Source organism: Heptranchias perlo, chromosome 1 (genome assembly GCF_035084215.1).
Source record: "Heptranchias perlo isolate sHepPer1 chromosome 1, sHepPer1.hap1, whole genome shotgun sequence".
Classification (NCBI taxonomy): Eukaryota; Metazoa; Chordata; class Chondrichthyes; order Hexanchiformes; family Hexanchidae; genus Heptranchias; species Heptranchias perlo.
Window position 1 is genome coordinate 48,966,952 of NC_090325.1, and position 24,726 is coordinate 48,991,677.

At 41.4% G+C, this 24,726-nt stretch overlaps 1 protein-coding gene across 2 annotated transcripts in view; it reads right to left on the reverse strand.

Moving 5' to 3' along the window:
• Window positions 1-24,726, reverse strand: part of dcaf12 (DDB1 and CUL4 associated factor 12) — an 85,741-nt gene that overhangs the window by 19,705 nt on the left and 41,310 nt on the right. For both annotated transcript variants that reach the window (XM_067984720.1, XM_067984729.1), the window contains exons 5-7: window positions 11,461-11,654; window positions 10,422-10,487; window positions 8,056-8,218 (exon numbers count right to left, since the gene is read on the reverse strand). In XM_067984720.1, the coding sequence (XP_067840821.1) occupies window positions 8,056-8,218; window positions 10,422-10,487; window positions 11,461-11,654 (423 nt within the window). The remainder of the gene's footprint in view (window positions 1-8,055; window positions 8,219-10,421; window positions 10,488-11,460; window positions 11,655-24,726) is intronic.

The following is a 24,726-nucleotide window of genomic DNA, read 5'->3' on the forward strand; positions in this document are numbered from 1 at the left end:
CTTTGTACTGCACTGTGGCAGTAGCTATTGTGTGCTCAACTCCTGGAATGGGGCTTGAACCCACAACCTTCTAATTTAGAGGCACGAGCACAACCACTGACCCAAACCGACAAAAGGAGTGAGTGAATGTTGCATTCTTACAAGAAACCCATCTCACTCCAGCAGAAAATGCTAAACTCAAGTGGTTGGGTGGGCCAAAACCTGCTCTCCCATACTCACCACAGAGCAGAGGGGTGGAAATATTAATTAACAAACACCTTCCCTTCACACACAATGGCCAGTTTATCCTGATAGAGAATAGCAAGGAAGATGATTACAATACGAAGCATCTACGCCTCAAATAACAGACACTGCATTTCCACAACAACTTTCCTATATGGAAGACACAATAATAATGTATGGGGACCTGAATTACATGCTTCATCCACTCTACAAGCTTTTGCAGACACATAGCCAAGTAGTTATCATGACCATGGCACGATGCAAAGACTTAGCCTTGTAGGTGTTTGGTGGGCCATGCACCCCATATACAGTGCAGCCACCTTTTGTTCAAATTCACACAAGACATACTTCAAAACAGACTACTTCTTTGTGAAGCAACCCCACCTGTTTAGAACCCACAGTTGTGAAAAAGAGTCTAAAGTCATCTCAGACCACTTCCAATCACACAATCTCTCTCGAGCCAGCCTCCTGCCCCAGCAGCTCTACCTTGCCCTTCCTGGCAACACCGTATTCCTATAGTTGCATTAATGCTACTAATTTGGCAGAAGATATGTGTATGCCTGAAGATTGTGCTGGATCTGTCAGCCTACTCCCCAATTTGGTGCAACAATGAACTCCACGAATGGATTCAGAGCCTGGTACATGAAATGCATCAATAGACATAGCCAATACCTTCACAAGGATAAAATCTTGTCCTTTCAACAATTAATAAAAAAAAGTTCTGCCTCACTCAGCAAGATGTGTTGAGGTATCTCAAACAAACATTTCCTCCAGCAGCCAGCAATACTTCACCTGCCTCAGTGAGAATCAATCCCCAAAATACCCATTAATATATCTCTGCCCTGAACAATGCATTCATCTCCACATTAGCAGATTTGAGGAGGGTCTTAAGGGACGAGAGAGAAGTGGAGGGGCGTAGAGGTGTAATGAGGGAATTCCAGAGCTTAGGGCCTAGATGTCTGCAGGCACGGTCGCCAATGATGGGTTGCAGGGAATGGGGGATGTGGAAAAGGCCAGAGTTAGAGAAACGCAGAGTTCTGAGAGTTCTAAGGCTGGAGGAGGTCACAGATAGGGACGGGCGAGATTTGAACATGGGAATCAGAAATTTAAAATGGGAGCATGAGTGGATTGGGAGCCAATGTGGGCCAGCAAGCACAGGGGATGGGTGAGTGGGACTTGGTGAGGGTTAGGATACGGGCACAGAGCTTTGGATGAGCTGAAGTTGGGAGGCCGACCACGAAAACATTAGAATAGTCAAGCTTAGAGGTGACAAAAGCATGGATATGGGTTTCAGCAGCGGATGAGGTAAGGTAGGGGCGGAGAAGGGCATTGTTACAGAGGAGGGGGGGAAAAGTAGTGCACCAAGGTCACAGTCAGACTTTGATTAGGACTGTTTCAGCAGCTGGGGTGGAAACCTGATTGCAGAGGTCCAAGCATAGAATTACAGGAAAGATGGGCATGGAATCGGGAGGTGACAACATGTTGTAAGGACTTGAGAGGAAAGGGGGGTTGGAGATGGCGTGGTAGTTTGCAAGGACAGAGGAGTTGAGGGTGTTTTTTTTGAGATGGGGCTGATGACAGCTGTTGAAAGGGAGAGGGACAGTACCATTTACAATGTCGGTTAGCATGGGGGCCAGGAAGGGAAGTTGGGTGGTCACCAGCTTAGCAGGAATGGGGTTGAAAGAGAAGGAGATGGGTCGCATGGACAAGATGAGCTCGGAGAGGGCAGGAGGGGACAAAGGATGGAAACTGCGTGGGTTTAGAGCTGGAGAGGGGGAATCTTGGGGAAATTTGCCTGTGGGGGGGGGGGGGGGGGGGGGAGAAACACGGCAGAGGCAGCTGAACGGATGGTCTCAACCTTAGTGACAAACAAGTCCATGAGCTCCTCGCACTTGTTGTAGGAGGTGTGTGGAGGGGACAGGGGTGTAAGACGACAGTTGGTAAGTGGACAAAAGAAGCCGGGGGCTATCTTAGCATTCCAGAATGATCCTGGAATAGTGAGCGGTTTTGGCAAAGATCAGGGCCCCATAATGCTTGATGCAGTCCAGCCAGATCTGGTGATGAATGGCTAAATCAGTTATGCACCTCATGAACATGAAGCAAAGATGGGGGCTGTACCAGAGGAAACAATCAGGTTGGGAGAGTGTAAGATTTTTACCGGAGACAGAGGCATCAAAGACAGAGGTGAGGGTGTGATCGAGCAGATCAACAGCTGCACAAGTGTCATGGTGAACGGAGGGCCAAAGGATAGATTTGGAAGTTTGAAAGTACAGCTGTAAGTGACTTGGGGAGAGTTTTTTCCAAGGGGAAGACGCAGGAAGAAGTGGGGTTGGATAGGGAAAGGAGAATGTGAGTGGTGTGGGATACAAGGAAGTGATCAGAGATGGCCTTGTCTATTATTGAGATGATAGGAATACAGGCAACATGAGATGGCATGGTCGAGGGGGTGACCATGAATATGAGTAGGAGAATCATTGGGTATTCGATAATTAGGGGAATAGATAGCATCCTCTGCAGTCACAACCGAGAGTCCAGGAGGGTGTGTTGCCTACCTTGTGCCAGGGTAAGAGATATCTTGAAACAACTGGAGAGGGAGGGGGAAGATCCAGTTGTCATGGTCCATATCGCAACAAATGACATAGGAAAGAACTGAGAGGAGGTCCTGCTAAAGGAGTATCAGGAGCTTGGAACTAAATTTAAAAAAACAGGACTTAAAGGGTGGTAATCTTGGGATCACTACCTGAGCCACATACTAACTGGCATAGGGATAGACAGATCAGAAAGGTGATTGCGTGGCTGAAAGTGGTGTGGGAAGGAAGGATTCCATTTCATGGGACAATGGCAGCAGTACTGGTACAGAAAGGAGCTGTACTATTGGCACAGGCCGCATCTGACTGGAGTAGGACCATGGCTCTAGCAGAAAGGATAAATAGGGCTGTAGTTAAGACTTTAAGCTAGTAAGACGGGGGAGGGATTTGGTAGAAATAACAGTAGCCTAAAGACAAAAGAAATAGGAGATGAGAGTAAAGGACAGATCAAGGAGAAGAATAAGGGTAGCATAAACAGTTAAGTGACATATAAAGTTAAAGAACATAAGTATAAAATAACTGTTACAAATAAAGTGAAAGGCACAATCAATAACAAATCAAATTGCTTGTACAGCATTTGAAACAAAACGGGGGAACTGGAGGCAATAATTCGTAGACAAGAACCAGATGTAGTAGGGATAACTGAAACATGGCTGCATAAAGAACATGATTGGCAGTTAAATATTGCAGGACTTAAAAAAGATAGGGAAAAACGACAGGGGTTGGGGTAGCTGGACTAATTAGAGATAACATAGTGGCACTAGACAAAAAAGGACATAACTAACATTAAGACAGAAACAGAATCCACATGGATTGAGATAAAGGATAAGAAGGGATCGATCATGCTAAGAGGGGTATACTACAGACCACCTAATGCTGGAAGGAAAATGGAGGGAGAAATATGTAGGCAAATCTACAAAATGAGTAAAACACATAGAATAATCACCATGGGAGAGTTCAACTAACCCCAAATAAACTAGCAAGGAGAGGTAGTGAAAGGGGAAAAGGGAATGGAGTTTTTACAGTTTGTATAGGACTCCTTTCTAGCCAGTACGTAAGAAGCCCAACAAGAGAGAGTGATCACTGCTGGATCTAGTAATGGGAAATGAAACAGAGCAGATAAGAGGAGGCAGCATAAGGGAGCACCTAGGCAATTCGGATCACAACATAATAAGGTTTAAGATAATGACCGAAACAGATACAAGCAAGACAAAGACCAAAGTAATAAGTTGGAAAAAGGTTAATTATGAGTGGATGAGGATGGAACCAAGGAAGGTGAACAGGAAAAAAATATTGACAAACGGAGATAGAACAGCAGTGGGAAATATTTTAAAAGGTGATCAATGGAGTTCGGGAGAAGTATATTCCGCTAAAAAACAAGAACCAACTAGCCAATAATAAGACACTATGGATGAATAAAGAGATACTGGTGAATTTTAAATTGAAGAAAAAAGCATACACTAAGTACATAGACAATAAAGGAGGATGACAAACGGGAATACAAGAGGTTAAGGAAGAAGCAAAAAGAGAACGGCAAAGAGGAACTACAAAGTTAAATTATCAAAGAATATAAAAAGTGACGTATTCTACAGGCACAAATAACAAAAGGAAAATTAAGATAGGGATAGGGATACTAAGGGATGCACAAGATAAACTCACAGGTAATGACAGTCAAATGGCAGAAATATTGAATAGGTACTTTGCCTCAGTTTTTACCAGGGAGACTAACAAGGTGCACATGATGTAAGAAATCAAAAAGGATATTAAAACATTTAAGATAGAAAGGGGGGAGATAATTGATAAACTAACAAAACTAACACAGGATAAGACCCATGGTCTGGATGGATTGCATCCGCGAATATTAAAAGTTAGGGAGGAGATAGCAGAGGTACTATTACATATATATAAAAATTGACTAGAAAACGGAAAAGTGGCTGACAGCTAGTGTTATTCCTATATTTAAAAAGGGAAAGAGAACAAATCCAGGCAACTATAGACCAGTTAACTTAAATGTCGATGGTAGGAAAGATAATGGAATATTTTCTCAAAGATGTAATAAAAAAAAATCTAGAAACTGAAATTTTAAAATAGAATAGTCAGCACAGATTTCAAAAGAGAAGGTCATGCTTGATCAACCTTATTGAATTCTTTGAAGAAGATGTAACAAAGAGTAGACAAGGGTAATGCAGTGAATGCAATATACATGGACTTTCAAAAGGCCTTTGATAAGGTACCACATAATAGACTCATGACTAAGGTCCCCTGACTCCACATGCTCGGTCAAGTGGCAGAATGGATAGTAAACGGCTCTTGGAGAGCAGGCGCGATGGGCCGAATGGCCTCCTTCTGTGCCATAACCATTCTATGATTCTATTCTAAGAATTTCAATATAGATAAGTGTGAGGTGTTGTATTTTAGAGGCAGGAATAAGGAGGCCACCTACTCCTTTGAAAATAAAAGTCTAAGTGGTGTAGAGGCACAAAGGGAACTAGGGGTGCAGATTCACAAATAATTAGAAGTAGCAGTGCAGGTTAACAAAGCCATAAAAAGTGCAAGCAAAGCAGAGATTCATTTCTAGAGGAATAGAATTCAAAAGCAGTTATGTTGAACTTGTACAGAACCTTGGTTAGACCACACTTGGGAGTACGGTGAACAGTTCTGGTCTCCATACTATAAAAAGGGCATAGAGGCACTGGAGAAGGTGCAAAAATGATTTACATGGATGATACCAGAACTAAGAGGGTACAACTATCAGGAAAGAGTGAACAGGCTGGTGCTCTTTTCTCTAGAAAAGAAGACAGAGGTGACCTGATAGAGATCTTTAAAATTATGAAGGGGTTCAATAGGGTAGACGTAGAGAGGATGTTTCCACTTGTGGGGGAGTCCAAAACTAGGGGCCTTAAATACAAGATGGTCACCAATAAATTCAATAAGGAAGTCAGGAGATACTTCTTTACTCAGAGTGTAGTGAGAATGTGGAACTCATTATCACATGGAGTAGTTCAGGCGAATAGCATTGATGCATTTAAGGGGAAGCTAGATAAGTACGAGGGAGAAAGGGATAGAAGGATGAGCTGAAGCTCGTGTGGAGCATAGACCTGTTGGACTAATCAGCCTGTTTCTGTGCTATAAAATTCTGTAAAATATATGGAGAGAGAGGTTAAGGGAGGACAAGAGGGCAGTGAACTGAAAGCAAGGCAAGTTAATATGGAGGTTGAAATCACCAAGGATGAGTCGTCGCTCAGTGCAAGGCCTGGGGGAGGAAAGGACTGAGAATTTCTCACCGAGAAACTTGGGGTGGGGCTTGGATGGACAGCAGAGAACAAGGATTTTAAAGAAGTGGCAAGAAGGGTGTAACAGGGTGAAACAGGGTGAGGTGCTCAAAGGAGAAGGTGATGCCAGAGGAGATGGGGAAAATACTAAGGTGAGATTTGGTAATAAGGGCCATGTCACCACCAGGGCAGTGTAAAGTATCGCCAGGCAGGGAGGCTTCAACAAGGGGCTTGGTATCGTCACCCGTTAAAGCCACGATGTCAATGCAATCATCCATAATATGGATGGCAAGGTCCTTGTTTGCAAGTCAACAGATGTTCTGGAAAATGCAGAGAGGGGCAGTGATTGTTGATCTGCTGGCAGAGTCCAACGTAAACTTGGTAGAATCATACTTTCTCTCCAGATAAGAAAGCAGTAGAACCATTAGTTCTCTCCAGATAAAAAAGCAGAGAAGTCGGAACCCACATCACAGTAGAATCAAGTAATAGGATCCAAAATCTCCATTTCAAGCAATGGAGGGATATTCACTTTGTTCTGTGCAAAAGGTGTCAGCAGCAACTGTGGATACAAGTACAGACGTACAGCTTAAGCAATAGAGCAGCTTTTTCAAACATGATCTACATGCTTACAAACATCACTTGTTATTTAGTCAGGTTTCCCTTAAACTGAATAAAGATTGTATCCAGCGGAGTTTTAACGTTTAACTAACTAGGTCTCTGAAAAACACTTAATATATAAAAAAAAATCTGCCTCAGTCACATTGTTGAGAAGGATAAGAATTATTTTTTTGAAATGATGATCAGTGCTGCTAATTGGAGGCCGTTTAGAAATTAGTACCCTCTGCCTTTAGCGATACAGAGCAATAGACAGCGCACAGATGCAACCATCTTACGATGTATGTTGCTTTGTTAGGGTAGTTATTTTACACCCCGACACTGAGCCAGATGCATGTTTACATCTTTGGTCACCTCCCCGCCTTGCTTTAGAAGCGAAGTTTACTGACTCTACATTATAATAACGGGAAGCCAAGCCTAGACATTTCTGAAATGCTTTGGTAAAGTTCCCTTTCCTCCAAGTTTCCTATTTTTCCATGAAACAAATATAAATCATGGCAACTACACACAAGACTAGTGTTGACAAATTATCAAAATTAGCCCTGAAAAGCATCAATCACAGGATTTCCAAATCTTTAAGTTACTCATTTTCATGGTCTATGGGCTCCCAGAAATTGACATATAATCCACAGTGGCTCATCTCTACTGTGCACATGCCAAAGCCTTGTGTGTACACAAAAGACACAACTTGTGATGCAGGCAGATTTGAAATGCAGATAATGGCATGTAGATTTAAACTGCAAGACTTTTGGGTCCCCGCTCAAGTCGAACGGATGGGCACCAAAACACCACAGAAGCAACAATGCAAGTAGTTTCGCCCCTCCTCCACATATGTAAAAGGTTTCCTCTCACCTGCCCCTCAGCTGTTATAGAAAAAATGAGCAACTCAGAAACAGCCCCAGAGCAGGTAGGATAGTCCCTGTGCACCATTCTAAGGCTGTGCTGTCCAGCCTCCGTACTTCCCTCAGACCTTAATTGTGTTAAATTACTGCACAAATATAAATATATAATTAAGTTGAGCATGTAAGCTCCTGTAAATGACGTAAGAATATACACCAGCACTTTTAGCAGTATAAAAACCAGCGTAGAACACATCTCTTCTGCAACAAAAAAGCTTTTGAAAAATACAAATTAAAATGTGTTTATACTTGGAGCATTAATTGTTCAATGCTTGCCAGTTTTCTTGTTTCAACTTGTAACCTGCTTGTTTGCAATATGTTGCTTCTTGTAATAAAATGCACGCGAGGGGAAATAAATAAATGCCAATAGTGGCGGAAAAAAGAACAGTGCATTTACCCAACTAAGTCACTGAGAGACAACACAGCTTCAATTTCATGTAATGTAAGCATCCAACTTACCACTGCCCCGCTCCCTGGAACTGACTGATTTTACATAGCTTTGCGGTTGCCTTGGATCAAGGAAAGAAACATGTGCTTGTGACCCCACAGCATATACAGACCATTCTTGTCCATACGCCAAGCAAACATTTTCTCGACAATGCGGCAACTTGGTAGACAGCAACTTCAACAGAAAACAAACATTTAATTTTACTAAATGTTGAATTCTACAGATTGCTAAATTCTCAATGGGAAATAGAAAACTTCCAGTTCAAATATGCTTTCAGAGGTTAAACGTTATATTAATGGAACATGGCCCTGAAGTAGATAATTGATCGCCCGTTTTGTTAGAAATGGGCAAAAACAAACGGTCTCTTCTTGTAACTGTCTCAGCCCATCTCAAACACTTTAGTCTCCCTCTACCCATCTGTCTTTTTCTCTTTCTTTGCATGGCAGTCACACATTTCTTTTTCTTATCCTATCTCCTCCCTGTATGCCTTTGTATTCAGACCACAGGATCTATCTTCAGCAAAAATACCAAGTCCATGCCCCAGCTTTTGGTAGAGGCTGAGGCCTTGAAGTAAAATTTTTAATGAAGATATTCAAAGTCATAAAACATAAAATATAATTCAATGGATAAATTTAATCACCTTATTGTGAAATACCTAATTTTTTTGATTTAATTTGTTTAAAACTTTATTTTGGACATTAGAAATTTCAGTTATTGAGAAAAATATATTTTTCTAAAAGCACTGGGTGATGTAATTGTTTTATTAACAAAGCATCACCATGAAACATTTACATAGCATTTTCCCCAAACAGTAGTATCTTCCGACTTAGAGAAACATCAGGAGAAATCTGCTAATACGTTATTTAACAAATCTGTGACATCAATCGTGGTAAGTAACTGCCATCTACTTTGAAAGTTTAAAACTTTGCAACTCAATTTTAATATACAGCAATTTCAGTATGACAAGTTACATCACAATACTGTATTTATTAAAAAATGCAAAGTAATTTTATTGATGTAGTAATGTGGAGAAAGTAAGATCAGTTTAATATTTTCTTTTTATGAAAATATTGTAGAAGCAACCCAACTGACTAGATTTGATCCCTACATTAAAAAAAGTTACTGGCCTCTCCGTTGAGAACCCTAGGAAAAATATCTGCATCACCAGAAAATAAAATATAACCAAACTAATCTTTTTGATGCAACGTCTTACTGAATGACTGTATATATTAAAAGAACATTGCAAAATCAGCCCAGCTGTAACTTATTCCTTAATGAGAAAATCTGAGTGTTTCATGAAATATTTTTCAAATCCTTTCAACAGCTGATGCCTTTTCACCCACTCCTTGTACACAAAACACAAAGTTAACTTGCAGGTACAGCAAGCAATTAGGAAGGAAAATGGTATGTTGGCCTTCATTGCAAGGAGGTTGGAGTATAAGACTAAGGAAGTCTTGTTGCAATTGTACAGGGCTTTGGTGAGACCAGACCTGGAGTACTGTGTGCAGTTTTGGTCGCCTTACCGAAGGAAGGATATACTTGCCTTAGAGGTGGTGCAACAAAGGTTCACTAGATTAATTCCTGGGATGAGAGGGTTGTCCTATGAGGAAAGATTGAGTTGAATGGGCCTACACTCTGGAGTTTAGAAGAATGAGAGGTGATCCCGTTGAAACATATAAGATTCTAAGAGGGCTTGACAGGGTAGATGCTGAGAAGATGTTTCCCCTGGCTGGAGAGTCCAGACTAGAGGATATAGTCTCAGGGTAAGGGGTCAGATATGTAGGACTGAGATGAAGAGGAATTTCTTCTCTCAGAGGGTTGTGACTCTTTGCAATTCTCTACCCCAGAGGACTATGGATGCTCAGTCATTGAGTATATTCAAGGCTGAGATAGTTAGATTTTTGGACTCTAGGGAAAATCAAGGGATATGGAGATTGGGCGGGAAAGTGGAGTTGAGGTCGAAGATCAGCCATGATCTTTTTGAACGGCAGAGCAGGCTCGAGCGGCCCTGTGGCCTACTCTTGCTCCTATTTTTTTATTTTCTTATAAGTAAAATCTGTAAGTTAACACCCAAGAAATTCACTATTTCTCAAAGCAAACCATAAAACTTACCAATTAACTTAATTATCCCATCTTCCAACATGTAATCAAAGACAATCCTATTTTTTTCCTAGTTAATAATTTAACCATAAAAACTGGGGATAATTTAAATAACAATTCACTACTTAGCGGCACATCATAACACAGAATATTTTTTTCAAGTTGTACAACAGTTGGTAACAGAGAATGTTCATGTGAAGGTTATGTAAATTTTTAAATATAAATGTTTCAATTGTTATTTTACAGCTATTTCCAACTTTAAGAAAGGAAATATTACCTTTGACAAATTATCCTCTGCTTTCCATAAATGAAAGTAACCATCAAGAGACACTGCTCCAAGCTCCTGAAAAAGTTAGTAGAAAGATTGAGTATAAATTGAAATCTACACTGAATTGTTCTATTTGTCAAATGCTCAAACTAGAGTTCAATTCAATCCCAATAAGCCTCACCCACTCTCCCATTAGTCAAACAAAATTATCATAAATATCTGCTGTTTAATCATCCAATGTCAAAGGATTATTGATAAGATGCCAAGTTAGTCTTACACCATTTTTGCAAAACTATTTTTAAAATGTAATGGATTATTATATTTTCATTTGGATTTTATTTACAGCTGATCAATGTCTTCCAAAATTCTTGTTTAAGCAAACAAGAAAATATATCCATGATTTAACTTCTTCACTGACTATCAGAAAGGCATCACCAAATCTGTACATGGAAGCAAAAAGATGCACCATCTGACATAACAAAAGAGGATGTCCTAGATTTTCAGTGTAGACCAATGAAGGCACAAGATTTTTGCTCAGGACTGGTATCTTCTCACCTTTCAGGTAAACCTGAACTAGAGAAGCAGACTACATAATATGAAGGTCCCTGGAGATCTAGACTACTCTGACAATGGGCATTGTAACAAAGTCAAAAATATCTTATGGGAACTATGTTTTTTGTGATCACCCCCCATCCCATCAACCTTACTTCTGAGATGTGGTGTTTATTTGACAGCTCATTTCAAAACTATTAAAAAGTTCTAATAAGGGAATGCAGTAAATTGAAGCATTAACTATCAGTGCAGTAGGATGCAGGCTTGTACTTATGATTTCTCAAAATTCTTTTGCGCCATCAATAAAGAGAGGAATCATAAGAAAAGGAGAGGAATAAGTTGAAGAGACCTGGGGGTGCTTTGGCACTTATAAATGGCTTGCTGTAAAGTAGTATCATCAGATGCTTGGAAATGGCGTGTAGCGCTAAAGATGCAAAGGGAAAAAACTTTACAGCTGTTCCCCAACATACATTACAAGGACATTCTTGACACTCACCTTGCTGTTATTGTTAAAAGCCAAAGCTCTCACTTTGCAATTGTAGGGGTTCGTATATTCCTTGGGAATATCCTTCAAAGCTTTGTGTGTTATGTGGGTGTAACTGGGGACTCGGGTGGGATCCATGCTTGTGTCAGTCTGGCTTAGCACTTCTTCAGTCACTTCCCATAGCCCCATGGACCCATCCCTAGAACCTGCAGGATAAAAACAAAGGCTTGTGATTGTCACATTTTGGAATTTTGGCCATTTTTCCATAAAAATAATTTGGAAGATAGAGAGTTACATTTAAGGGTTGTGTTTCAAAGCAGAATGTATTCATGCAAGTTTAAAAAAAGGCATTGAGACAAAAGATGGTTAAATTGTTCATTTCATCCTCCCCAAGGATTATCAGTGATAAACAATTCATTAGCTTGTTTTAATTGATAAGAACATAGGGGGCACAGTCTAAAAATTAGAGCCAGACCTTTCAGGAGTGAGATTAGAAAACATTTCTACACACAAAGGGTGGTAGAAGTTTGGAACTCTCTTCCGCAAACGGCAATTGATACTAGCTCAATTGCTAAATTTAAATCTGAGATAGCTTTTTGGCAGCCAAAGGTATCAAGGGATATGGGCCAAAGGCAGGTATATGGAGTTAGATCACAGATCAGCCATGATCTTATCAAATGGCGGAGCAGGCACGAGGGGCTGAATGGCCTACTCCTGTTCTTATGTTCCTAAAAACACAAGAAATAGGAGGAGTAGGCCATACTGCCCCTGGAGCCTGCTCAGCCATTCAATAAGATCACTGCTGATCTTCAACCTCAACTCCACTTTCCCGCCCTGTCCCCATATCCCTTGATTCCCTTAGTGTCCAAAAATCCTTTGATCTCAGTCTTGAATATATTCAACGACGGAGCATCCACATCCCTCTGGGGTAGAGAATTCCAAAAATTCGTAACAGTGAAGAAACTTTTCCTCATCTCTGTCCTAAATGGCTGACCCCTTATCGTGAGACTATGAAAGAATTTCATACATTTCAATGAGATCACCTCTCATTCTTCTAACCTCCAGAAAATATAGGCCCATTCTACTCAATGTCTCCTCACAGGACAACCCTCTCATCCCAGGAATCAATCCAATGAACCTTTGTTGCACCCCCTCTCAGGCAAGTATATCCTTCCTTAGGTAAGGAGACCAAAACTGTATACTGTACTCCAGGTGTGGTCTCACCAGAGCCCTCTAAAATTGCAGCAAGATCGCCTTACTCTTGTTGACTTGTCGTCAGCAAACTTGGATATATTACACTAGATCCCCTCAAAGTCATTAATATAGATTGTAAACAGCTGAGGCCTATGCAGTGATCCTTTCAGCACCCCACTAGTAACAACCTGCCAAACCGAAAATCACCCATTTATTCCTCCTCTATTTTCTGTCCATTAACAAATCCTTAATCCATGCTACTATATTACCCTGTATCATGAGCCTTAATCTTGTGTACACCTTATCAAATGCCTTTTGATAATCCAAATATACTACATCCACTGGTTCCCCCTCATCTACCCTGCTAGTTACACCCTCAAAAAACTACAGTAGATTTGTCAAACCCAATTTCCCTTTCATTAAACCATATTATGCCTAATCATATTATGATTTTCTAAGTGCCCTGTTACTACGTCCTTAATAATGGATTCTAGCATTTCCCCTACTACTGCTATCAGGCTAACTGGCCTATAGTTCCCTGTTTTCTCTCTCCCTCCTTTCTTGAATAGTGGCATTACATTTGCTACCTTCCAATCCACGGAGACCGTTCTAGAATCTAGGGAATTCTGGAAAATCAAAACCAATGTATCCACTATCTCTACAGCCACCTCTTATAAAACCCTAGGATGTAGGCCATCAGGTCCAGGGGATTTGTCTGCTTTTAGTCCATTAATTTCTCGGTACTTTTTCTTTAATAATCTTAATTACTTCAAGTTCATCACTCATTAGCCCCTTGGTTCCCCACTATTTCTGGTATTTTTTGTGTTTTCTACTGTAAAGACAGATACAAAATATTTGTTTAACGTCTCCGCCATTTCCATATTTGCGATTACAATTTCTCCTGTCTCTGCCTCGAAGGGATCCATGTTTGCTTTTGCTAATCTCTCCCTTTTTATATAATTGTAGAAGCTCTTACAATCTGTTGTTATATTTCTTGCTAGTTTACTCTTGTGTTTAATTATCTCCCTATCAATTTCTTAGTCATCCTTTGCTGATTTCTAAACCCTCCCAATCTTCAGGCGTACTACTCTTTTTGGCAATATTGTAAGCCTCTTCTTTTAATCTAATACTATCCTTAACTTCTATAGTTAGCCACGGTTGGATCACCTTTCCTCAAGGAAATGTATATTCGTTGAGAATTATGAATTGTTTCTTTAAATGCTCCCCATTGCTTAACTACCGTCATCTCTTTTAATCTAATTTCCCAATCTACCTTAGCCAACTCGCCCCTCATACCTACATAATTGGCTTTGTTTAAATTTAAAACCCTAGTTTCGGACTTAACTACATCACTCTCAAACTCAAAATGAAATTCTATCATATTATGACCACACTGCCCCAGAGAGTGTCCTTAACTATATGATTACTAATCAACCCTGTCTCATTACCCAATACTAGATCCAAAACAGTCTGTTCCCTAGTTGGTTCCTCGACGTATTGTTCTAGAAAACTGTCTCAATGCATTCCATGAACTCATCCTCCAAATTACTTGCCAATTTGGTTTGCCCAGTCTGTATGAAGATTAAAGTCCCCCACAATTATTGCATTACCCTTGTTACATGCTCCTCTAATTTCCTGATTTATACTCTGTCCAACACTATAACTACTGTTAGGAGGCCTATAAACTACTCCCACCAGTTATTTCTTAGCTCCACCCATAATGATTCTACAACCTCATTTTCTGAGCTAAGATCCTCTCTCACTACTGCCATCATCTCATCCTTTATCAGGGCTTACCACCATCACCACCGCCCCCTCCAACCCCACTCCTTTGCTAATCTTTTCTAAAAGTCAAGTACCCTGGAATATTTAGTTCCCAACCTTGGTCACACTGCAACTTCGTCTCAGTAATGGCTACTAGATCAAACCCATTTATCTCTATTTGAGCCATTAACTCATCTATCTTGTTACGAATGCTTCATGCGTTTAGATGTAGCGCTTTTATTTTAACCTTTTACTATTTGTCCCTGATGTGACCTTAATCACTAGTGCCCTATTACCTTTGTTAAACTCTCTGTCCCTTCCTGACACGCTCTGCTTGTTTTTACCCAAATTGCTCCTCTGGTCTACAGCTTTGGCTTTTCTCTTAAGACTTATAAATTTACCCTTACCTGAACCCTCTCCCCTTCTTTAGTTTAAAGCCCTATCTACCACCCTAGTTATTCGATTCACCAGGACACTGGTCCCAGCCCAGTTTAAGTGGAACCCATCCCAATGGAAAAACTCCCTCTTTCCCCAGTACTGGTGCCATTGCCCCATGAATTGAACCCACTGCTTCCCACACCACTCTTTCAGCCACGCATTTAACCCTCTAATCTGTTTGTCCCAATGCCAATTTGCACATAAATCAGGTAGTAATGCAGAAATTACCACCTTTGAGGTTCTGCTTTTCAATTTGGACCCTAGCTCCTCAAACTCCCTCAGCAGTACCTCATTCTTAGTTCTACCTACATCACTGGTTCCTATGTGGACCACAACAACTGGATCCTCCCCCTCCTGCTCCAAGTTCTTCTCTAGCCGTGAAGAGACGTCCTTAACCCTGGCACCAGACAGGTAGCACAGCCTTCGGGACTCCCAGTCGCAGCTGCAGAGAACAGAATGCATCAGTGACTATACTATCCCTGAACCTTCACCACACGGACTGCAGCAGTTCAAGAAGGCAGCTCACCACCACCCTCTCAAGGGCAATTGGGGATGGGCAATAAATGCCGGCCTCATCCCATGAACGAATAAAAAAAATTCCTTTTCACTCCCCCCACTTGAATGGCCTCCTGTACCACAGTGCCATGGTCAGTTTGCCCATCCTCCCTGCAGTCTTTGTTCTCATCCAAACAAGTAGCAAGTACCTCGTACCTGTTGGACAAGGGCAAAGGCCAGATCCTCCACCACTGCATCCTGGGTCCCCTTACCTGCCTGACTCGCAGTCACATCCTCCTGTCCCTGACCACTAACCAAATCTAAACCACCTCACACCCACTGCGTCAGGAAGCCTCTATTCTCCGACACTTGGCAGGGGTTATCTGGCAAAGAACCTCTCTTCCGGATGTAAACACAGATAAAAGTAGAGACAGACTCAAGGCTGGCAGTCAGGAGAAAGCTGCAATGGCAAATTTTGGCCAGGCGCACGAGGATGAAGGAGAATAGTTAGGAGTTATTTTGTTTACGTCAAGCAGAACGAACCACTGCTGTAGGGAAGTGTAGAAGGTTCATTATTTTATATTATTAAGCAAAGATAAATTGGACTGATTGAATTCAGTGAGTCTGATCATAATTGTTGCTCTGCATGTTCACTTGCTGTAAAATAAAGCAGCTTAACGATTGATATCTGGCCTCGTCTTACCTGGTGTTTTCTCAGGCCACTCTCGAAAAGATCGGAGGGGCAAATGGGAGCACATGCCACACACACACAAATACACAATTCATATCACAAGGGGGTATTATTGTTACACTCTGGGTTATACCATGATAAGTAGATACTGGGCGGTGAGACTACTCTGGCATGTTAGGGGCATGGGATCCACTTGCAGGAGCGACTGACATCACTGAACCTGAAGTGGTATCTATAGCAGACCCTGAATTTTTAACATGTTCACTGTGGCTAGATAAGGGGAATGTTGTATATACAGATTGTCAGAAAGCATTTTATATGAAATTTGCTTAAAAAATTAAGGCACAAGGCATTAAAGGGCATGTAGCTAAAAGGATAGAGGGGTGATGAGAGGGCAGGAAACAAAAAGTTAGATAAATGGATAATTTTTGGATTGGCAGTATGTAGAAAGTTTGGCCGGGGACCTCTCTCGTTTTCTATTTACATGAATGATTGGAATTTAGGATGAGATTCTAGGTTTTATATAAATGAGCACCAAATAGAAAAAGAAAGAAGTGATACTCAATTTGTAAAAGGCATTAGTTAGGTCCAAGTTACAGTACACCATGCAGTTCTGGGCATCCCATTAAAGGAAGGACATTAGACCATAGAAAGAGTACAGCAAAGGTTTACTACAATGGTAATAGGAATAAGAGGTTATAATTACGAAGAAAGCTCTAAAAATTGTGCTTTTCTTCCACAACAGCAGAGAAGCTTGAGGTGCAAATTGAATAGAGGTTTTCAAAATCATGAAAGGTTTTGAGAGGGCAAGTGATGGTTCAGATCAAGGAGTTATTAGACCACTGAATGCTTTACCACAAGTGGCTATTCAGGCATTTAAAAAGGGAATTTGTATAAGTATTTTCAAGAATATAAAAAGGATATGGGAAGATGGAGGGGGAATCAAATTAGAGCGAGAACCAGCACGAGCACAATGAGCCAAATTGCTGCCTTCTGTGCTGTAAATTCAATGAGTTACTGTACTAAGTAGAACTAACCAGACCAGGACTTTGCTGCCATCAATTAATTTTCTTCCCCACCTTCCCAATAATATTAAAATACCAACCTTGATCTGACAAATTCGTCAGTTACCATAACCAAGCTGAACAAAAACTCAAGACCTTAGCATAGCACTCTCCCCTTCATCAGTTCCTACAGCTGTCTGGCCACTGTCACTCGTCCATTCAGATCTTTGCATAATGCTCCCATCATCTCAGCTTTCATCTTTCACATGGGCTTTTTCCCCCATATAGGGCAAATCCTATCACCTTCCCAGGGTACTGATCTTCAGCCATATGGAATGCATGCACAACCCATCACAATTGTCTTACTGTAATATGCTCTATTACCACACCAAGCCATTCGTTCTCGTTACTTTAGGGTTGGTCACTGTCCTTTCAAATCAATATCCAATCCTCTTTGCAGCAGTACATCACTACAAATAAATCCGACTTTCAGCACTATATACAAGTCTCAGCAAGACATCAGGCTCATATTTTTAGTCAAATTCATTTGGTTTTGCTTATGACACACTGCTCAAAACCTTTAAGGAATTCTCAAACTCCAGCAGAAGAGTCACCTAAAATGTTTTATTATACAAGAGGATAAAAAGCCACATTTTCTCCTCTTCCTTGGTCTTGCACTACATTACAGTGCTTGCAGTGGAGAGAGCAACTGGTTATCTGTTCTCCAAAAAAACATTACCAGGAATTGCCGGCTAGAAAAGCACCAGAAATGTGTGGATGACCCCAATTTTTCCTCCATCATGGCCTGCAGGGAAGCTTTTAGCTTGTGCTCCAAGTTTCATTTGAGATCAAAAATTCAACAGATTGCAAGAGTGAATTCACATCCTGCCATTATGGCTCTGCACAGTGGTGCAGTAACACATTATAATTTTCTATGGCAGAACTCTAACAGGTTTCTGGCAGCTCATAAAACACAAAAGGTACCAGTGCCCCAAACTCCAACAGCTAGCTCACCCTCTCATGCAGTAGTCCTCAGCTAATTCAGTGAGCGTATGAACAAAATCTAACAATAATAAAGAGCAAAATAAATTGATTGTAGTTACAATTGCTACAGGACAATACCAGGAATTTAGGCAGACACAATTATTTAAGAGCAGAATATTCAATAGTCAAACCTGCATGCCAGCTTTCTCATGAATTGTTTTGGATTAATTCAGTTTTGTAGCTTTTAGTTTATAAAACAGACTTTTTAAATCCTAATTTATAGACAAATGTAACATCCTGTTTAGAATAACAATAACTTCTGTGACGTTGCTCATGTGTAGTCAGGGGTCCGAAGTGTGGTTGTGATCTTTAGCTGTTAACTTGTCTGTCCTTTTAATATTACTAAAGGAGTCCCTGTGGGGATCCAGGTAACTGTAAATTCCTGAGGTAAATTAGTGAAGTGCAGTAAGCGTGTGCGCGTGTGCTAATACATATACACACAAAATAAATCAAATGAGAGTACTACCACTTATATCATGATTCTTATACTACAGTATAAGAATCATGACATTTTAATGCCACTCTCCTTTATAAGTCAAGAGCCCTTTCAATTTTTATTTTCCCACTGCTTTAGGATTCTCAAGTTTTTGATCTCACAGCAAGAAGCGAAGATACTCTACATTTCACTGTGCCAGTCTAAAGGCAGGAAATTTGAACAGAAATGTTTATTGTACACTAATTTTACATCCTAGATTCCTCAATCACCATCCCTGGTTATGCTCTGTCCCATCAGCAGGACATCATCCATCAGAGGGGCATGCACAGTGATACAGCGACAGCCGAGAATGGTCCTGGGCGTCCTCAATATTGACTCTGGACCCCATGGAAGTCCCATAGCCTCAGGTCAATAAGGTCAAGGAAACCTCCTGCCGACCATGGCCTACTGGCCCCCTTCCCTCCCTGTGCACAGTTGACGAGTCAGTACACCACCACATCAAACATCACTTGGAGGAAGCTCTGAGGGAAACAGGGACAAAGAAGGTACTCTGGATGGAGAATTTCAATGTCAGTGGCTCGGTAGCATCACCCTAAGCTAGCCAAGTCCTGAAATACATAGCTGCCAAGGTGGGCTTGTAGCAGGTGGTAAGGGAACCAATATAAGGAACTAACTTACTTGATCACGTTCTCACCAATCTGCCTCTCACAGATACAATAGCACTGGTAGAAGTGACCATCACACAGTCACTGTGAAGACAAAGTCATATCTCCACCGTGAGGAAATCCTCCATCATGTATTGTACCACTATTATACAGCTAAATAGGACAGACCTAGCAGCTCAAAACTAGGCATCCATGATGCACTGCGGGACATCAGCAGCAAAATTGTATATCACCACAACATGTGACCTCATGGGCTGGCACATCCCTGATTTCTCAATAACTATCAAACCAGGTGACCAACCCTGGTTCAATTTAAAGTGTAGAAGGGCATACCAAGAGAAGCATTAGACCTATCTTAGATTGAGCGCAGGCCTAGTAAAGCAAGATTACAAGCAAGCTAAACACCATAAGCTGCATGCTACTAACAGCTAAGTGGTCCCACAACCAACAGATCAGAGCAAATGCCAAATACAGCGGATGCTGTATTTCAGATCAGAGCAAAGCTCTCTTGCCCCATCACATTCACTCATGAATGGTGATGACCAGGCAACTAACAGTAGAAGGAAGCTCCAAGAATATTCCCATCCTTACCCATGGTGGAGCCCAGCATGTGAGTGCATGATGCAAAACTGAAGTGTTTGCAATTGCCTTCAGCCAAAAGTGCTAAGTAGATGATCCTGCTCGGCCTCATCCCAAGGTTCCCCACATTATAGGTAACAGTGTCCTGCCAATTTGGTTCATTCCACATGACATTAAGAAACAGCGCAGGGCACTGGACACAGTAAAGACCATGGGCCCTGACCACATCCCAGCTGTATTGAAGACTTATGCGCCAGAGCTGGCTGCCCCCCCAGCCAATCCATTCCAGTACAGCTATGACACTGGCATCTACTCAACCATGTGCAATTCCCAGCTGTATCTTATCCACAAAAATAGGATAAATCCAACAGCCAATTGTCTCCTCCCAATCATTAGTAAAATGATGGAAGGAGTCTTCAATAGTGCCATCAAAACACCTATTCACCAATAACATGCTCACTGACACTCAGTTCTAGTTCCACCAGAAACAAATCAGCTCTAGGCCTCATCATAGCCTTGATCCAGACATGTATATAAGAGCTGAATGCCAGAGGAGAGGTGACAGTACCTACTCTTAACATTAAGGCAGCATTTGACTCAGTATGGCACCAAGAAACCCTAGCAAAACTGAAGTCAATGAATGTCAAAGGGAAAACCCTCCAGTGGTTAGTCAAACCTGGCACAAAGGAAGATAGTTGTGGTTGTCAGAGGCCAGTCGTCATAGTTCCATGACATCACTGCAGGAGCTCCTCAGGGAAGTGTCCTCGGCCCAACCATCTTCTGCTGCTTCATTAACGATTTTCCCTCAAACATAAAGTCATGAATGGGGCTGTTCACTGACTATTCCATAGCGTTCAGCTCCATTCACAACTCCTCCGACAATGAATCAGTCCCTGCGGCCTACAGTAGGACCTGGATAACATCCAGACTTGTGGCAGGTAAAATTCACACCATGTAAATGCAGGGTAATGAACATCTCCCATCGTCAAGTCTCCCACCAACATCTTGGGAGTCATCATTGACCACTGACTAGAAACTGACCTAGATCAACATCGGGGTAGAGGTGGGGTCCTCTGCAACTCATGTCCTGACCCCTCAAAGCCTCTCCATCATCCACGAGGCTCAAATCAGAAGTGGTACGGAATATTTACCACTTGCCTGGATGGAGGCAACAACAACAACACTCAAGAAGCTCAATGCCATTCAGGACAGAGCAGTTTGCATGACTAGTTCCCCTCTCACTTTCCTCAATACTCACCCCCTCCACAATTGGTGCACTGTGGTTGCAGAATACATGGCCTACAGGATGGAGTGCAGCAACTTACCAATATTACTTCAACAGCAGCTCCCTCCCCTGACCTCTTCCAACGAGAAGGACAGAAACAGCAATGTCATGGGAATACCATCACCCCCCAGGGACGCGTCATCCTGACCTTTACATATATATCCGTTCCTTCATTGTTACTGGGTCAGTATCCTGGAATTCCCTATAAAACACCATTGCAGCAGCACCATCACCACAAGGACTGCAGTCGTTTAAAGCCCACCTTTCTTATGGCAACTAAACATAGGCAATAAATGCGTCCTTACCAGCATCACCACATTCCGAGAAAATAAAAGAGTTCCAAGCCATCAACACATTATTCAGTATAATGTTTCTTTAAGGCAAGAACCAAGCATTACTTTTAAGTAACCACACAGAAAGCACACCGTCTAAGCACTATTATTTAAAAAAGTCACAACCAGAGCGCAATCCCTGAACATTATTTTAACCACTCAATACAATACATGAACTTCTAAAAAACCCAGCTGCAGATGCATTTCCTTTTGCCAAACCTAGCTGCACACTTCTGTTTATTCTGCTTACTTTTCCTCAAATGCACCGACCAGTTTAAAACATCTATCAGCTCAGGATAAAAGGAGACCAGGTGAGCAAAGGAAAGGCAGCAGTTTGGCGCCAATGAATTCAGGCCAAATTTATTAAAATTTTCCTTTTTTAAATTCGGATCATGGGGCCGAGGCTGCAGCACTGAGCAGGCAGGTACCAAAGTATCAATTCCGTTAGCTAGTCTGTGCACAGTTCTGGGCATCCACTGTCGGAAGGATATAAAAGCAATGGAAAAGGTGCAGTGCAGATTCATTAAGACCTTGCCAGAGTTACAGTTATGAATAGAGATTGAAGAAGCTATGTTTTTTTCTCTACAGTTATGAAGGTTTACAGGCGACCTGACACAGGTAGTCAAGATCATGATGGATTATTTTGAGGTAAATAGTGACAGAAAAAGTTCTTCACACAGAGGGCGATTAGAATATGAAATTCTCTGTCACAGAAATGTTACTGAAGCTGGATCCATAAATTCTTTTGAAATAGAATTAGTTGTTTGAAAAGAGGAATATTAAAAGGGAGCAAACAGGAGTGTGGGATTAGACTAGGTAGTCCATGTTCAGAAACATATAGGCAGGACCTGATGTTTCTGGCCTGTTTTGGTGCTATAACATTATGATTCTATACCATAAGAAATAGGATCAGAAGTAGGCCATATGGCCCCTTGAGCCTGCTCCGCCATTCAATAAGATCATGGCTGATCTTCGACCTCAACTCCACTTTCCTGCCCGATCCCTATATCCCTTGATTCCCCTGGAGTCCAAAAATCTATCCATCTCAGCCGTGAACATATTCAATGACTCATCATCCACTCTGGGGTAGAGAATTCCAAAGATTCACAACCCTCTGCATGAAGAAATTCCATCTCATCTCAGTCTTAAATGGCTGACACCTTATCCTGCGACTATGTCCCCTAGTTCTAGACTCTCCAACCAGGGGAAACATCCTCTCAGCATCTACCCTGTCAAGTCCCCTCAGAATCTTATGTTTCAATGAGATCACCTCTCATTCTTCTAAACTCCAGATAGTATAGGCCCATTCTACCCAATCTCTCCTCATAGGACGACCCTCTCATCCCAGGAATTAACCTGGTGAACCTTCCTTGTACCGCCTCCAAGACCAGTATATCCTTCCTTAGATAAGGAGACCAAAACTGTACACAGTTTTCGAGGTGAGGTCTCACCAGAGCCCTATACAATTGTAGCAAGACTTCCTTACTCTTGTACTCCAACCCCCTTGCAATAAAGGCCAACATATCATTTGCTTTCCTAATTGTTTGCTGTACCTGTATTTCTTGTACAAATCTCTCTGAACACCAACATTTAATAGTTTCTCACCATTTAAAAAATATTCTGTTTTTCTATTCTTCCTACCAAAGTGGGGAACCTCACATTTCCCCACATTGTACTCCATCTGCCAACTTCTTACCCATTCACTTAACCTGTTAAGATCCCTTTGCAAACTTTGTGTGTCCTCCTCACAGCTTATTTTCCCACCTAGCTTTGCATAGTCAGCAAACTTGGATACATTACACTTGGTCCCGTCATCCAAGTCATTAACATAGATTGCGAATAGCTGAGGCCCAAGCAACGATCCTTGCGGCACTCCACTAGTTACAGCCTGCCAACCAAAAAATGACCCGTTTAACCCTACTGTTTTCTGTCCGTTAACCAATCCTCTATCCATGCTAATATATTACCCCCAACCCCATGAGCCCTTATCTTGTGTAACAATCTCTTATGTGACACCTTATCAAAAGGTTTTTGAAAATCCAAATATACTAAATCCACTGGTTTCCCCCTTATCTACCCTGCTAGTTACACCCCCAAAATATTCTAATAGATTTGTCAAACATGACTTCCCTTTCATGAAACCATGTTAACTCTGCCTAATCATATGATGATTTTCCAAGTGCCCAGTCCTTAATAATGGATTCCACCATTTTCCTGACGACTGATGTCAGGCTAACTGGCCTGTAGTTCAGTTTTCTCTCTCCCTCCTTTCTTGAATAGCGGGGTTACATTTGCTACCTTCAAATCCGCTGGGACTGTTCTAGAATCTAGGGAATTTTGGAAGATCACAACCAATGCATCCACTATCTCTGCAGCCACCTCTTTTAGAACCCTCAGATGTAGGCCATCAGGCCCAGGGGATTTAGTCCGATTAGTTTCTCCAGTACTTTTCCTCTACTGATATTAACTACTTTAAGTTCCTCACTCTCATTAGCCCCATGGTTCCCTGCTATTTCTGGCATTTTTTTCAGTCTTCTACTATGAAGACAGATACAAAATATTGGTTTAATGTCTCTGCCATTTCCTGATTCCCCATTATAATTTCTCCTGTCTCAGCCTATAAAGGGACCCAGATTTACTTTTGCTACTCTCTTCCTTTTTACAATCCGTTTTTATATTTCTTGCTAGTTTACTTTCATATTCTATTTTCTCTCTTTTTATCAATTTTTTGGTCGTCCTTTGCTGGTTTCTAAAATTCTCCCAATCCTCAGGCTTACTACTCTTCTTGGTAACTTCTTCCACTGGCAAGATCGCAGGACGGACAAAAAAAAGTGAAGCTCTGAGTAACCGGCAACAAAGAATTAAACATTTTTGAATAAGGGTTGATAAACCAATGTTTACCATGACCTTATCCAGGAGGAAAGCAAAAAAAAATGATTTATAGCACATAATCAGAAAGATGAGAAACAAAGACAAGGCCAAGACAATGCATAAGCATGCTCCGAGACTGGTGCTCCAAAGAAAATTGAGCATGCTTAGTTAATTTTAAATATAATTGTATGGAATTTTTGTCTAAAATCACAAGATCCTGTGTGGCCTTTAAAAATAGGACAACATTTTTGAGTCTCATGTGAATATCATTTTACTTGGCAGGACTGAAATTAACAGTGTTGGCCAGGGGCTGCAGTAACCTGAGACATCAGCTGCTGACACACAGGCAAAAGCAACTTTTGAACTGAAGTAACCTGAGTTCAGTAGCTGGCTGGAACCGGTTTGAATTAGCTAAGTTTTGTGAAAGACAAAGGAGGTGTGATAAGACACAAGTCCTTATTTAGAAAAGGAGTAATGAGG